The 16,101-nt window shown below is 39.2% G+C and overlaps 1 protein-coding gene across 1 annotated transcript in view; it reads right to left on the reverse strand.

Moving 5' to 3' along the window:
* Positions 1 to 412: 412 nt before the first annotated feature.
* The window catches only part of amot.S (angiomotin S homeolog), a 43,889-nt gene continuing 28,200 nt past the window's right edge, over positions 413 to 16,101 (reverse strand). Inside the window, exons 7-13 of the mRNA XM_018232980.2 lie at positions 11,538 to 11,683; positions 9,255 to 9,404; positions 6,344 to 6,534; positions 4,466 to 4,588; positions 3,908 to 4,140; positions 3,514 to 3,738; positions 413 to 1,228 (exon numbers count right to left, since the gene is read on the reverse strand). Of these exons, the coding sequence (XP_018088469.1) occupies positions 1,128 to 1,228; positions 3,514 to 3,738; positions 3,908 to 4,140; positions 4,466 to 4,588; positions 6,344 to 6,534; positions 9,255 to 9,404; positions 11,538 to 11,683 (1,169 nt within the window). The 3' untranslated portion in view covers positions 413 to 1,127. The remainder of the gene's footprint in view (positions 1,229 to 3,513; positions 3,739 to 3,907; positions 4,141 to 4,465; positions 4,589 to 6,343; positions 6,535 to 9,254; positions 9,405 to 11,537; positions 11,684 to 16,101) is intronic.

Consider the following 16,101-nt stretch of genomic DNA (forward strand, 5'->3'; position numbering starts at 1 on the left):
TGACCTCTCTTGATCCAGTTTGATGCTGCTGCAGAGTGTGAAGGTGGAGGTAGTCTGGTAGCACTGCTGTACATACCACGTCTATTCTGGCATATTTGGATAGCATTTATCACATTGGTAGTCAATATATTTAATACTAAGCAAATGAATCAGGAAGAGTATGGGCTTGCACGGTAGCACCTGCACTGCCCTGACTGCCTCCAACTTTACGCTGCCAAATTCTGCATCAGCCCTTAACCCAAAGAACGGTTAAGATTCTTGTTTGCAAAAATCATAGTAAATGAATATACATTGGGAAAATGTTTATTTTGGCAAGAATTAATTGTGATCGGTTGTAGATTATGTTTTTATAAATGACTAACATCAATGGAATGTATAGCCTAGTAAAACAAAAACTCTCACATGCTAGTTATTTGGTAGTATCTATTATGGCAGGTCACAGTAAAACTACTTCAGATGTAGAGATATACACATCAAACTGGTGCCACTACAGAAGGATACTAAAGGAAGCATAGATGGCTTATAACAGATGAATGGCTTGGCTTGTGCATAATAAGGCTACAAATACTGGCAGCTCCTGCCAAGGTTTGAAAGCTGTTACATATACAAATGTATTTTGCTCCACATTTTGGATTCACAGGATTCAGTTGTATTAGCCCTTTGCTGTTACTAATATAGAAGATCCCAGAAACACTTCACCCTTTTCTGACTATCATATCTACTAAAATACTGATGAACACGTTTTTGACACTGTAAATAATCAAAAGGTGGCGGAAACAACAGAAAAACATTTTGTGGGGCCCACTCACACCCACCCACATTTTTCTTCATATCACATTATGAGAGAAGTGCATTCTTGTTTGGCGCAGTTCTGTTGGCAGGTAATGCTACACATAGAGAAAATGACATGTAAGTTAACCCTTCATGTGTCAATCAGGAAAAGACAATGTTCTGCAGAGATTCAGTCCCCCTTTTTTGGTACAAAATATATAATGTGGTTTTTAAATACGAAAAGGAAAGATTGCTGTAATAGAAAATAAACTCATTTCCTTTGCCAAGGAAATAAATAACTTGGGGCCACTCTTCCTATAAATAACTGAAAAATACAATTTAAAAAAATTCTGTGCTTATATGAGATATTCCACCAACTCCCCATCCGTGAGATCCTGCCCCAGAGGTGGGAGAGGGTTCTTCCGATCCAAGGTGCTTGACTGGAAAACAGTCTCCGCTGGGAAAAAAATGTGAAAGAGGAATAAAGTTCAGACACTTTAAGATTAAAATCTTTAGAGCAGTTTTAAACTTTTGTGGTTCTAAATAACACTAATACATGGGCTAGTAACACAAGCAGCTTTTGTGTGCCTTTTACAGATTTGTATTAAGATTTGGTATGGGCTTTATTGGGGGGGAAGCACTCAGTTGACCTGCATGCAGACAAAACAGTTAAAGGGACACAACACACGGACTTATGATTTGTTTATACAAGAAAAGTGAAGGAGATTGAATAGTTTTTTGATTATCTCTCTAGCCTGTGAGACAATTATTAGTGTTTTATAAGACACTGATAAGAATGACAGACTACTATTACCGGGAGGGGGTAGAATAAAATACATTCTATCATACAAATAAAGGCCCCCATACACAGGCCGATAAAAGCTGCTGACAGACTTAGTCCGACGGGTCCCTGGTCGATATCTGGCTGAAAGTTGGCCAGATGTCAATCGGGCAGGGTAAAAAATCCTGCTGCATCAGTTCGTTGATGCAGTCCCACAATCCGACCGCACGTATAGCTTCCATTCTGATCTGATTGTTGGGCCCTAGGGCCAACGATCAGATAAACCCGATATCGATATCGCCCACCTCAGTGTGGGCATATCAGGGAGAGATCCGCTTGTTTGGCGACATCGATCTCCCGGTGTATGGCCACCTTAAAGGGATCCTGTCATTGGAAAACGTGTTTTTTTAAAAACGCATCAGTTAATAGTGCTACTCCAGCAGAATCCTGCACTGAAATCCATTTCTCAAAAGAGCAAACAGATGTTTTTATATTCAATTTTGAAATCTAACATGGGGCTAGACATTTTGTCAATTTCCCAGCTGCCCCTGGTCATGTGACTTGTGCCTGCACTTTAGGAGAGAAATGCTTTCTGGCATGCTGCTGTTTTACCTTCTCAATGTAACTGAATGTGTCTCAGTGCGACATGGGTTTTTACTATTGAGTGCTGTTCTTAGATCTACCAGGCAGCTGTTATCTTGTGTTAGGGAGCTGCTATCTGGTTACCTGCCCATTGTTCTTTTGTTTGGCTGCTGGGGGTAAAAAGGAGGGGGGTGATATCACACTAACTTGCAGTACAGCAGTAACGAGCGATTGAAGTTTATCAGAGAACAAGATAACAGCTGCCTGGTAGATCTAAGAACAACACTCAATAGTAAAAACCCATGTACAACTGAGACACATTCAGCTACATTGAGAAGGAAAAACAGCAGCCTGCCAGAAAGCATTTCTCTCCTAAAGTGCAGGCACAAGTCACATGACTTGGGGCAGCTGGGAAATTGACAATATGTCTAGCCCCATGTCAGATTTCAAAATTGAATATAAAAAAATCTGTTTGCGCTTTTGAGAAATGGATTTCAGTGCAGAATTCTGCTGGAGCAGCAATATTAACTGATTCATTTTGAAAAAATATTTTTTTCCCATGACAGTATCCCTTTAAGGGTGGTGGCAGATGGGGAGATGAATTGCCCAGTGACAAATATCTCCCCGAAATGCCTTCTTGCGAGAAGAATATGAATCGCCGGCGGCCGTCAGCGATTCGTATTCTTGCGGGCAGGAAGGCATTTCAGGAGATAAGTCGCCTGCAATAGAGAAGATTTGTCGCTGGGCGACGAATCTCCCAGTCTGCCATCACCCTAAAAATGTATGTTACCACTGAACAAATTACCTAAACATTTCATGTAATTTTGAGTTGCAAATATATTTACAGATAATAGTATTGCTTTAATGATTTCAGATTTTCATGGAACCTGAAACAATTATTAAGCTGATCATATATCCAGGTTTATTTTTGTAAATATCTACTTTATGAAGACCTTAAAGTGATACTGACACTAAAAAAAAAACTACTTTTTAAAATATGAATGTGCATTTAAAGTTACCTATAGGTTATTTGATAATTTTTTGCTGAGAGATTTGTTTATCGAAGTTATTGTAAGTTGATGTTTCTAAACCTGACTGTTTTGCCAAACTGTCCCATCTTAGCCTGTCAGATTAAGTTTCCAATGTTAACGGACTCCTGCTGCCCAAATATGGCAGCCCCCTCATACAGGAATATGGGGCATCAGACAGGTAATGTAAAAAGCACTTTGCAAATACTTTATGGCAAAGTTATAAGTAGCTTTCAAAGGTAATATTATGATAGATGTAAAAAAAGAGTTTAATTTCTGGTGTCAGCATCTCTTTAACCTGACTTAAAATCATTTATGGACCCTGTTTTGATTATTACTACAAAATAGTACCTGCTCTGTCCGAGTTGTACATAGGGCTTGGAGTAGCCAGCCTCCCTGGGCCAGGAGAAGCAGTAACTGAAGGAGATTTGTTTTGCTCAGCCCCTCTGTCTGTCTGGGTACAGCAATCCTTGCTGCCGGTCTTGGAGTGTCCAGAGAGAAGGGGTGTGGAGGGAAAAATAGGGGAGGGAGTGGAGGATGCAGATTCCGATCGATATTCAGTTCCAAGTAGTACTCCTGGTGAATAACATTTTTAGGCAATCCATCAATAACTTCACAAGGCAACATGAGAATATCACGATTCTTAAGATTCACTTTGTGTGCCATTAGCTTACTATAGTGTATTCAACTACTGCTAGCCTTGAGAATAATAGGTTTATATGCTGTAATGTAATGCTATATTTACCCAAACTGCCTTTCCAACTCTTATCTTCCCGCTTCTCTTCTAAAATGGGAGTGCTACTCAGTGCAGAGGAGTGGGACAGCAGTCCAGATCCTGCATTGGAAATGGACATAAGTGACTTGGAAGGACGCATGGTAGATGATTGGTCTGTCTTGCTAGGGTCCTTGCGGGAACGCTGATGAAGAACTTTAATCATTGCATCTTTTTCAATGATCTGGGCGTGTAGAGTCTTTATCCTGGAAGACAATTAATACAAAAAAACCTCAAGGTTATAAAGAAGAAACTGTATATTTTTAATTACTATGATACTAAAATATTTATAAAAAATAATCATTTACATTGGTGAAAGTATTATTTCACCAACTACCCATTTTGTTCAATATGATTTGCAGATTCGCTCTGCCAGCCTAAAGCGGTTGTGTAACGACAGGAGTCTAATCTGACAGGCACAAATAATCCCTGGCCAATTGGACTGATGTTGCCAGCTGTAGGGTCTGTGTTATACTATGCTGGCTGTGTGCTACAAATGTTTTAAAAAGTTCTGGGGAACAAACAGCTCACCTTCCCTCCATATCTACACAGCGTCTGTTGGCCAAAAGAATCTCTTCTTCCTCCTTTTGGATCCGCTCCTCAAGAGTAGTGTCAAAGCTCCCACTTGGAGAATGGCTGATTGATGTAGTGTCTCTGAAACAATACGTCTTTGTTAAGGTTCTTAAGGGCAATCAAACTTGACACTACCCAAAACATGCACTGAAAAAGAATGCTGACAGTAACGTTAGATAGATGATCATAAGGCAACTATAAAAATACTGTACAACAAAGCACTTCAAAATGACCCATGTCATTGGCCTTAGAGTGCCTTGGGATTTGCCGGCATACACCCTGTCCCCTGGTGACTTCTGCCACAAACATTATTTTCAATTTAAGTAAGTGGGGAAAAGGCTGTGAATGGGGAAAAGTACTTTCAGACGATTGTGGTAATAAAAGCAGCTTGTGCTATGAGCCTACGGTCATAAAAATACATTTTGCATGACAAGACAAGAAGGCAATTCAGTCAGTCTGCTGCTGTCTAACAATAAAATAACATTGCTAAATAATGGTAACGTGTGCTGATATCATACTGTATTTTAAAACCTGTTACTGATAAGAAAATACACAGTGTGCAAGCAGTTAAATAACTTTATATTGTAAATAGGCTCAGCCACTATCAGTGCAGTTTTACAACTTTCAGCTCTTCAAACATTGCTGTCCCTGCAATATACAAGTGGATTCCAATGCACTGCATGAGAAAAGCTCACAGGCCAAAGATAAGATAAGTGTGGTATGCACACACACAGCACGCCCACCTTATTAAAGTCCTTGTCAGTTTCACATACATTTTCCCACTGTCTACTCTCGACAGCCAACTAGCCAACTTAGCACCTGCAGACTTAATCATCATCCAGCACCTGTCACATTAAGGGAATTTTCATAAAGCTGAAGGGGATTTATGGAGCTTGGTAACCAGAAAATTCTGAAATGTCACCAGTTTTTTTTTTTAAAGTCTGGCCCTGAATATCAGTAAAGACTCCACAGTCTGAAATATTGTTGTCAATAATGTGAGACACCGAGCCTGTGTCTAAAAAAGTTCCTTTATATATTAATGCCACAAGTTCCATCAAAAGGAAGGAATGCTAGTTGTGTATGGCAGGCCTACTGCTGCAAATAAGCACCAGGAATAGAGAAGCCATTATTACACCAGGTCAGGCAATGGTTAATTGTTGACCTTCCAGATGGGGCTGCTGGGAGTTGTAGTATAACATCACCTGGTGATTTATGTTTTGCAGGGAATTTTAAAGAAACAGTAACACCAACAAATGAAAGTGTCCTAAAGTAATGAAATAAGGTACTGTTGTGCTGCACTGGTAAAACGAGTGTGTTTACTTCAGAAACACAACTATAGTTTATATAAACAAGCTGCTGTGTAGCCATGGGGGCAGCCATTCAAAGCTGAAAAAAGAGAAAAGGCACATACATAACATAAGTGCTGTAGCATATAATGGGATTCTTCAGAATTTATCTGTTATCTACTATGTGGCATGTGCTTGAATGGCTGCCCTCATGGCTACACAGAAGCTTGTTTATATAAACTATACTTGTTTTATTGAAGTACACACGCCAGTGCTGCCAGTGCAGGGCATCAGTAGATTATATTGTCATTCCTTTAAAACACTTTAATTTTTTGGTGTTACTGTTCCTTTAACATAAGGTTAATTGCAAACAAAGTACACAACCAAAAAGTCTGCTAAAACTCTTGTTTTTGTAACGTTGCCCAAAATATACATAGTCACTGGCAAATGCTTGTATGTGGCTTTGTGTATTTGTCACTGGTAAATGGTTGTAGTCAGATGCAGTTTGTGTCTGAAATATAAATACTACTGACAAATGTTCAAAATCTACCTCTGAGCAGCCACGGTGGCAGCAGCATCCAGTGCAAACTGTCTCATAACACTCTCCTCCAGGTACTTTTGCTCCCACTTGGTCATATCGGCTTCAAGTGCCAGCACCCGCTCCTCCTTCTCTCTCAGTAGCTCCATGAGAGTGGCAGCGCTGTATTCAGAGACATTGCTGGACTGAGAGTTCCCCTGTCGCTGTAAGAAAATGCACAACGAAATTCTATAATAGATTTAATAGAATGTATTACCACTTGAGCAGGAACAATTAATCAGATGGCCACTATATCGTTCTTAAGGTGAGAAATGCAGAAAAAGTTTCTATACAAAATGTTACAAGCTCAGCTCAAACTATTAGGCATTTAGAATCTTAGGCCACCCTGGGGCACAGTGGAATGCCAGTGGTCTCAGACTAACAGACACATCATAATAGCATAGTTACTAGGTTGAAAAAAAACCCAAAACGTCCATCTAGTTCAACCTTTTAGGTCTATAAATATAACTCTAATACATATATATCATCTAATAAATCTTCTAGGTAAAAGGAGCCCCCCTATAAGATATATTGGATCTAACGGTCAATGAATATCTGACACCCAACTCCTGCATGAAGACAGAATGAAGAGAAACAGATGCAGAGAGACGGATAGTGAAGATGAACTTGATTATTTCAGAAACTGTACAGAATTTCAAATTGATTATATTTGGAAACCTTATTGTTTCAGTTTGCTGAAGCTTATATTACATTTTCATTTTCGCGATAGTTCCCCTTTAATTTCAATTGGCAAAAAAAATCTCTTCTCACTTACAATTGCATGTAAGTATGCAATGCTTGTATATACAAAGATAACCAAGCCACATGCAACCCTGCCAGGCCCCATTCCTATCCACCTGGTGAATATGCAAAAGTCTATGCTTGTATGCTGATCTGATCAGAGGGAGTTAGCAGATTTTAAAGTAGGTTTTCAACAGCAGGCCAAGGGCTTGACCCTGATCTATACAGTGTGAGCCAGTAAAAGATATTTTTAATTTAGAAAAAAAATATACTATTTTTTTCAAGTGCAAAACAATATTTGGTGTTAATTGTAAAGCTTGCTATTAATAGAGTGCATTATCTTTTTGAGGCCGAAAAATCTCTTGAAAAAAGAAAGATCAAGTAACAAGTTTCGGGAAATCTGTACTACAGAATGCCGATTGTATACTTCAGCTACAAATAATGAGCCGTTGATAGAGAAAAGTGGCTCGGGCTACAATACACTGTGTTATACAGCGAGAGGGGGAACTGCCTGAAGATGCAACATGAGGGGAGTTTATTTGGTCGACATATTTTCCTTGGGAATATAACACACAAGCTAAGCATTTGTTCCACTGGCTCTCTGCGGGAGCTGCTGACCACACTTCACCTCCTCTCCAGTTTTTTTTCCTCAGGACTCTTGGATTGCTGAGGGTTTGGAACAATCTGACTTTGCAAATACTAACAAAGTAATGTGCGCACACAGCACTCTAGTTATCTTGGACGGAAGAGGGCCCCACAAAGAGCTAGTTTTAGTTTTGCTATTTCTGGGTCAGCTGCAGGGCTGCTTGCGGAGGCAGTTGTGTATATAATGGATGTGTGTGTGCCTGAGATTATATGCATAAACATTACAATAAATGTAGTTTATATTTGCCAACAGGGAGTGCGTGCATGGGTAACAAGAGGCTTGTTGGCTCCTGAATACAAGTAAAATGCATTCATGTCCAACCTCTGGCTTCCATTAATGAGCAAGGCACGTGCTCTAAGTCACATTATTATTAACCCTTAATTATGCCCTGCTGCATGAATCCTGTCCCCTTGCAGTCATTGCGGTCATAGAGATATGTATAAAATAAAGCAGTCAATCATAGTTTAGTAAGGGCAACCTGCTTACATTTGTATAGTAATAGTTCTAGAACTCTTGGACCCTACCTATATTTTGTGCCAGAATTGTGTTACTACATTATACATCCATTGTGCAGGGTACTTTGCTGGGAATGCAAGTAATTCTCCAAAAATAATGTTTAGCACACACTGGAAAAAAACACAACCTCTTTTGTGGAAAACTGCCTATTGGAATGCATATCAAAGCACTGCGTATCTTGACAGCGCTATATAAATGATGATGATATGCACACCTGTCTGCTCAATAACCACTAAACACTGGTTACCAAGTGTAAAATAGAATCCCTGCAGTATTTCAGGGGTAATATTAGTATCCATACCATATAACAAGGAAATGTATGAAGGTTACTAGGGTTTAGTTGTTATTGAGACATTTAGGGGCAGATTTTTTAAGGGTCCAATTGAAAATTAAAATTTTATTTTAGTGTAATTCGACTAGGGAATAGTCCAAATTCTATTTGTGTTTAAAAAAAATTCTACATTTTATCATGTACTGTCCCTTTAAGAATTCAAATTTGACTATTCAAATTCTATTCTAAAACCTGCTGAATTGGTGTTTTAGCCTATGGGGGCCCTCCTACAATCAATTTGGAGTCGTTTGATTCGTGTTTGCAGGTCGATCCTATTCACCCAAATTTAATTTTTTTTTTCAATAAATTTAGATTATTTCGGGTTTTTTTTTTTTGAATTTGGAGTTTATGGAAGTTTATGGGAGATTTTATAAATTTCCATAAACTCTAAATCTGACCCTTGATAAATATGCCAAATGCTCTTGACAAATGTGTAATCCATTTTATCCATGCAACTGTTGTAAATGTTATCTTCCTCATGAATAAACAGAGCTCTCTTTAACTCTGTATACCTCCATGTAAATAACGTGTTTGATGTATACAATCTCTTTCATTGTACCATGCTGTGAAATATGCTGGCACTTTATACATACGTGATAATAGGTCCCCCACTGTGCTAGCCACTGCTACTGAAGAAGGCGGAGGATTACCTGTTGCATACGAAGAGACTCCAGCTCTCTCTCTAGCCTGGTCCTTAGACGGTGCTCCAGCTGTTCTCGCTTTTCACAAGCAGCCTGAAGCTGAGCCAGGGCTTGCTGCATTTTCTCCACCTTATCCACATAAACTTGCTTCTTTTTCAGCTGCAAAAGGGAGATTAAGAATTCAAGGTTTTCGATGCTGACAAAGGCATTTGGGAAAAGAGTTGATAATTGTAACCAATAAGACGCACAGATTATTGATCTGTGACAGTTAAATCTTACTACATTGTTGTATGTAAAGAATTCCATAAGGCAAGCAAAATGGCAGTTCTATTAATATGTAAAAGTGCAACAATAGAGAGAAAAAGGAAGAAAGTTGAAAAGGTAGCCTACAGATTCTTACTTAAGGTGGATTTTTCACAATTTTTCAGCTTTTCATTAGACTAATGGCCAGAATGGTACAATATCCCCAGTAGTATGTATCCCATCATGAAATGTAGGGGTATTTAACAGGGTGCTCGTCATAACGGCACCCTGTGATATGAAATGGTTGAAGAGAAAGCATGGGAAAGCTAACAGTTTCACTTCTAGAGCCTTTTATGGTGCATTGCTAGTATGCAAAGAATCCTGTGTATCCCAACTCCTTGCCCAGCAGAATCTCTTTTAGAATGCACTTGACAGAACTATGAGAGGAATCCCTTTTGTTTATATTGAACGCTCAAAATACCTCTTATGGTAGAAGGCTGGCCAAAAATAACTCTACTGCCCCATCCAAAATGGGGGCTTACATCCAGGTGAGCGGTCAGAACTGACTAGTATTTGGGGAATGTACCTCCATAATTTAATTAAGATACAAGAATGCTGTGTCCTAACACTAATTCAACATATTTAGAGTGAAGTGACATGTGTTTCCATGTAAAAATGAGGTATATTTACTCTCCAGTTCGCAACTCAAACTGCTATTTGGTTGCTAAAGAAACTTACTCTAACAACCAGACAAAATAGGAATATTAAAAACCATTGTTGTGGTCCAGAAACGAAGGCTACCCTTGACTAGAGTATTAAAGAAAATCAAATGGGCAAGCATGAGTTTAAAATATAAGACTTGTGGTGGTCATACTTTCTACTTATTGTTGTTTTCTGGGGAAATATCTGTGTATTGTTGTTTCTTGCTCTGCTCAGTTCAAAAGAAGGAATCTTATTTCCCAACTGCCTTGTATCTACAAAGTAATTATGGGAAAAGTCATATTTAGGCTAATGGTACCCAGGGGGGTTTGGACCAGCGCCATGAATTCAGGGAGAATTGAGGCAGTCATGTCTACTTAGTTGCCTGTCAACATGTTCTGCCTATTTGAGACATGGGTAGTAAGAGACGGGCTTTGCCCAGAAACAGTCACAGGTTTGCCATTTAAAAAATAAGGGCCGCCCCCTGGGATTGTATGATTCACTGTGCACACAAACAAACCATACTTGTTAGGTCACATGAGCCAATTAACAGACAGAGTTAGACTATCTGTTGCTTAAAGGGATACTGTCATGGGAAAAACATTTATTTTTCAAAATGAATCAGTTAATAGTGCTGCTCCAGAGGAATTCTGCACTGAAATCCATTTCTCAAAAGAGCAAACAGATGTTTTTATATTCAATTTTGAAATTTAACATGGGGCTAGACATTTTGTCAATTTCTCAGCTGCCCCAAGTCATGTGACTTGTGCTCTGATAAACTCCAATCACTCTTTACTGCTGTACTGCACGTTGGAGTGATATCACCCCCCTCCCTTTCCCCCCCAGCAGCCAAACAAAAGAACAATGGGAAGGTAACCAGATAACAGCTCCCTAACACAAGATAACAGCTGCCTGGTAGATCTAAGAACAACACTCAATAGTAAAAACCCATGTACAACTGAGACACATTCAGCTACATTGAGAAGGAAAAACAGCAGCCTGCCAGAAAGCATTTCTCTCCTAAAGTGCAGGCACAAGTCACATGACCAGGGGCAGCTGGGAAATTGACAAAATGTCTAGCCCCATGTCAGATTTCAAAATTGAATATAAAAAAATCTGTTTGCTCTTTTGAGAAATAGATTTCAGTGCAGAATTCTGCTGGAGTAGCACTATTAACTGATGCATTTTGAAAAAAACATATTTTCCGATGACAGGATCCCTTTAAGTGTTCATTTTGGGTATATAGTTTTCCTTTTAACACATGTCCTCCCCTCTCCCAAAGTTAGTGATGGTTAAGTGCTATTGATGTAATAACAAAAATGTACAGTTTTAACAAATGTGGCATCCTACCTCTTCTTCTAGTTTAACCACCTTGGCCTGTGCATTGTTTAGAGCCTGATCCCGTATTTCAATATGCCTTCTTTGGTCCCCATTAGTTGAGCGTAGAGAGGAAATCTCAATCTCCAGTTTTTCCTTCTCCCTCTGTAACTCCTTGTCTGGGAACAGAAAGAAGGTCATGAGTTAGATACAATGTAATTCTTTAGAGGAGCAACTGATCATATAGGATCTTGAGGTGCAATAGCAAAAATATGCATTAATGCCAATAACTACAAATATTTAGACCATGTTATGATAAGGAAATGTAATTCTTTTTCCATCAATGCCTACAGTGCAGTGAGCAAAGTGCTATTTTTCTCTCCCCGCAATTCAGGGCTTTTCCCCAAAAATGTAGCATTATACAAAGGGGCATTGAATTTGATGCAACTGTGCTCTTTCCAAAGCAACTTCGCACTTGCTTCAAATTATGTAACGTCTGTCTGATGTAATTTCTGGTGTATAAGCGACGTGTGTGTCCTACACTTCTGGTGCAACTGCACTACAACAACTTATACTGCGCCCTGTGGAAACCCTGGAGATACTGCCTGGCCAGGAGGTGGTGATAGCTCCAGGGTTCCCCAGTGTCAAATGGATACTGTCTCAGAAAAATATGTTTTTTTTTTCAAAATAGCTCTGCCCCAGCAGACTTCTGCACTGTAATCAGTTTTTCAAAAGAGCAAAAAGATTTTTTATATTTAATTTTGAAATCAGACATGGGGCTAGTAATATTGTCAGTTTCCAAGGTGCCTCCACGCATGTGCTCTGATAAACTTCAGTAAACTTTACTGCTGCACTACAAGCTGGAGTGATATCACTTTCTCCCTTCCCCCTCCCACAGCAGCCAATCAGAACAAAGGGAAGGTAACCAGACAACAGCTACCTGGTAGATCAGCACTCAATATTAAAAATCTATGTCCCACTGTGACTCCTTCAGTTACATTGACTAAGAGAAAATAGCCTGCCAGAAAGCAGTTCAATAGCACAACACTGTCTCTTTCTGAAAGCACATGACCAGGCAAAATTACCTGAGATGGCTGCCTACACACCAATATTACAACTAAAAAAAAATATACTTGTTGGTTCAGGAATTACATTTTATATGGTTTTATTTGTAGTGTAAACAGTGTAATTGAGAAATAAATACTACACCATAAAAATCATGACATAATCCCTTTAAAAGGTGCAGCAGCATCTGATTTAGAATGCAAGACTGGAAGGACTGAGTGGCGCTGAGCCCATAAAGAACTGCAGAGGCAAGTACTTTTAATGAAAGTGGTTTTCTGTGCAACTGACTGCAGGGAAAAGAGCATATTGCCCACTGCACTTGCTGTTGTAAATGTGTCTCATGTTGGTAAAGCTATACTGAATGCCTCTCTCTCTATTTTCCTAGTCTGCACCTTTCATGAGGTTAATAATATTGTTAATAATCAAAGCACTACCCATACAAAAGTGAAACTGTCGCTTCTGGTGGATTTATGCCAAACATTATTTTTTCTCACTTTCCCAGATGCTAGATTGCCCATTTTAAATCAGGGTAAAAACAAGTACATACAATTTGTTTAGGCTCCAAAAGTCTTAAATGATCAGTATAATATTCCTTTATGGAAATAAATAGCATGTTAACAAAAGATATGACTGAGACTGAATGGATTATTTGTGCTGGGGATAACCACCTTGACATATACCATGTACCATGTATAGGACATTATATGCAACAGCGGGTTCAGCAGCTTCATAAAATTTTGTCTCTGTTCATCCAAAGCCTCCTGCTGAGAGACCATGCCAATCCTCTGAATCATCCAATTATCCAGTAATTAAAACCAGCAGCAACACCATCCCTTTCTTTCCAGCTATGCACTACACATGGGTGCGCATCTGTCAGTTGGGTGGCAAAACTTGGATAAAAATCTACCATAGGGAGTTCTCACTTTCACCCATGTGATGCTACTGCCATACTAGAACACATTCTACAAATTTCTGATTTAAATACCTACGTCACAGAAAATATTATTTTTATTAATGGTTGAAAACATCACACATTTACAATTTTACTGAAAGGCAACAAGAATCAAAGTCAAAAAAAGCATGTATTAAATTAAGAATAATTCTGCAACATGTACACCATAAAGACTACATATATTATAAGCATCCACAATGTCACTAATGACTAGGGAAACAATCTATTAAGTAGATGGATTAGCCAACACATAAATCAACATGTTTTCCTATTAAAGGAAAATGCTGTATATGGAGTATCTGCTTTTACACATTTAGGGTTAGTCCACACAAGGAGATTCGGGGAGATTTTGTCGCCTGGCGACTAATCGCCTCGTCTTCTGAGCTACTATCTCCCCGAACTGCCTCAGCGTGTTTTCCCATAGGCTACAATGAAAAGTCGCCTGCACTAATGCACACGCGCGATGCGTTTTCTATACTTGCCTGAAGTTGCACCAAAGTTGCTGCAACTTCGGACGACTATAGAAAACGCATCGCCGCGTCTGCATTAGCGCAGGTGACTTTTCATTGTAGACTATGGGAAAAAACGCTAAGGCAGTTCGGGGAGATAGTCGCTCAGAAGACGAGGCGATTAGTCGCCAGGCGACAAAATCTCCCGAATCTCCTCGTGTGGCCTTACCCTAATACAATGCTCTGACAGTGATCCCCAACCAGTAGCTCGTGAGTAACATGTTGCTCTCCAACCCCCTGGACATTGCTTCCAGTGGCCTCAAAGCAGGATCTTATTTTTTAATTCCAGGATTGGAGGCAAGTTTTGGTTGTATAAAAACCAGGTGCAGTGTCAAACAGAGACTCAATGTAGGTTGACAATCCTTATAGGGGCTACCAAAAGACCAATAACAGCACTTATTTGGCACCCCAAGAACATTTTTCTCGCTAGTGTTGCTCCCCAACTCCTTTTACTTCTGAATTTTGTCACAAGTTCAAAAGGTTGGGGATCCCTGTCTGACATGTCACATAACCATTGTGCAGCTTCACACATGCTTTCCAGGATTATTTCTTTTATACATAGGAGTCACGTCACATGAAACCTGGTGCATCACCTGAGATCCTGAGGGTGTATCTATCCAGGCTATTCAAGCTATTGCCTCAGGGAGTTCCACTGTGCTGTCTCTGAGGGACATGTTGTAGTCATGACATGATTATCTGCTGGGACCTCTGTGTATTGTGAGTAAAACATGTAGATCATTTGTCTTGGACAAATAAACTGTTCTATTTTTGTTGCAAAAATCTATTGGCGCCCTTGTATTTTGTTTTTCATGCACAGTAGCATATGGGAATTGTAGTTTCACTACATCCTTACTTCACTACTTCTACATAGTGAAGGCCCAGCCTGGTGTGTTAAGAGTCCAATGTAACACATGCTATATTCCTGTACCCAGATATTAACCCTTTTGTGCTTAAATAGCCAAAAACTCTGCTGCACTATTCTGAAAATATTTATTTTGGCACTAGGGACTTATTAAGAAGTTGGCATCCTCTTTCATATCAATCAGATTTCTGTAGTAAATATACATCATTGCCATTTAACTAACTAGTCAGAAATGTGAGCCCAGCATACATTTAAGGAAAACATCAAAAGAAACAGAAATGGACCTGCTGGCCTAAATAGTCAAGTCAAGCTCTCGACAGAACATCAAACAGAAAGTGAAAGCAATCCCTTACTTATAGTGGTATATTTATCAAAGAGTGAAGTTAGAGATCACCACAGTCCTCTAGAGTGTTATTCAGACACTCTCCATTCATTTCTATGGAATTTTTAAAAGAGTATTTATCAATGGGTGAAAGTGAAAGTTTATCCTTTGGTAAATACGCCTTTCAAAATCCCATAAAAAAGGAATGGAGTGGCGGAATTTCACTCTAGCAGAATGTGGCGATTTCTAACTTCACTCTTTGATAAATATACCCTATTAACAAACTGTTTCATCTAATAATGCAGTTAATCCGCCCCTTTTCAATTTGGTCAAATCATATTTGCCTGGCATGCTCTGTTATAGATGGTATAACTAGAGAACAGAATGCAAACATTAATTTTCACATTCAAACATCATTATCAAGAAATTGCATCATTTTTGGTAAAAAGAAATTCTTGACTTCAACTGCCTACTGTTTAAAGTGCATTAGTAAGGCATCAGATTTGCTAATGAGTTGTTGGATCTAAATGGTGCAAAAAAGTATTGGGATTTGGGAAATCAGATTCTGGATTTGTAGCATCCATAAATTTATTTTATGTGCACATTCCCTTCCTTTTTATGGTGGTTTCTACCAATCTCTGTTCCTTTGCTCCAGGTTGCAATGAGATCTGATAAGCCTTAAGGCTGCCATACACGATAAGATCCGCTCATTTGACGTGGTCACCAAACATGTGGATTTTCCCCCCAATATGCCCACCGAACGTTAGGGCCGAACAATTGGATTACAACAAAGAGAACGGGAGCTGCATTGTAGGACCACATAAACTAGCTGATGCGCTCCTCGATCACAGGAAAAATCAAAACCTGCCCAATTTTTGGCCTGATAC

Source organism: Xenopus laevis, chromosome 8S (assembly GCF_017654675.1).
Source record: "Xenopus laevis strain J_2021 chromosome 8S, Xenopus_laevis_v10.1, whole genome shotgun sequence".
In the NCBI taxonomy this organism is placed as follows: Eukaryota; Metazoa; Chordata; class Amphibia; order Anura; family Pipidae; genus Xenopus; species Xenopus laevis.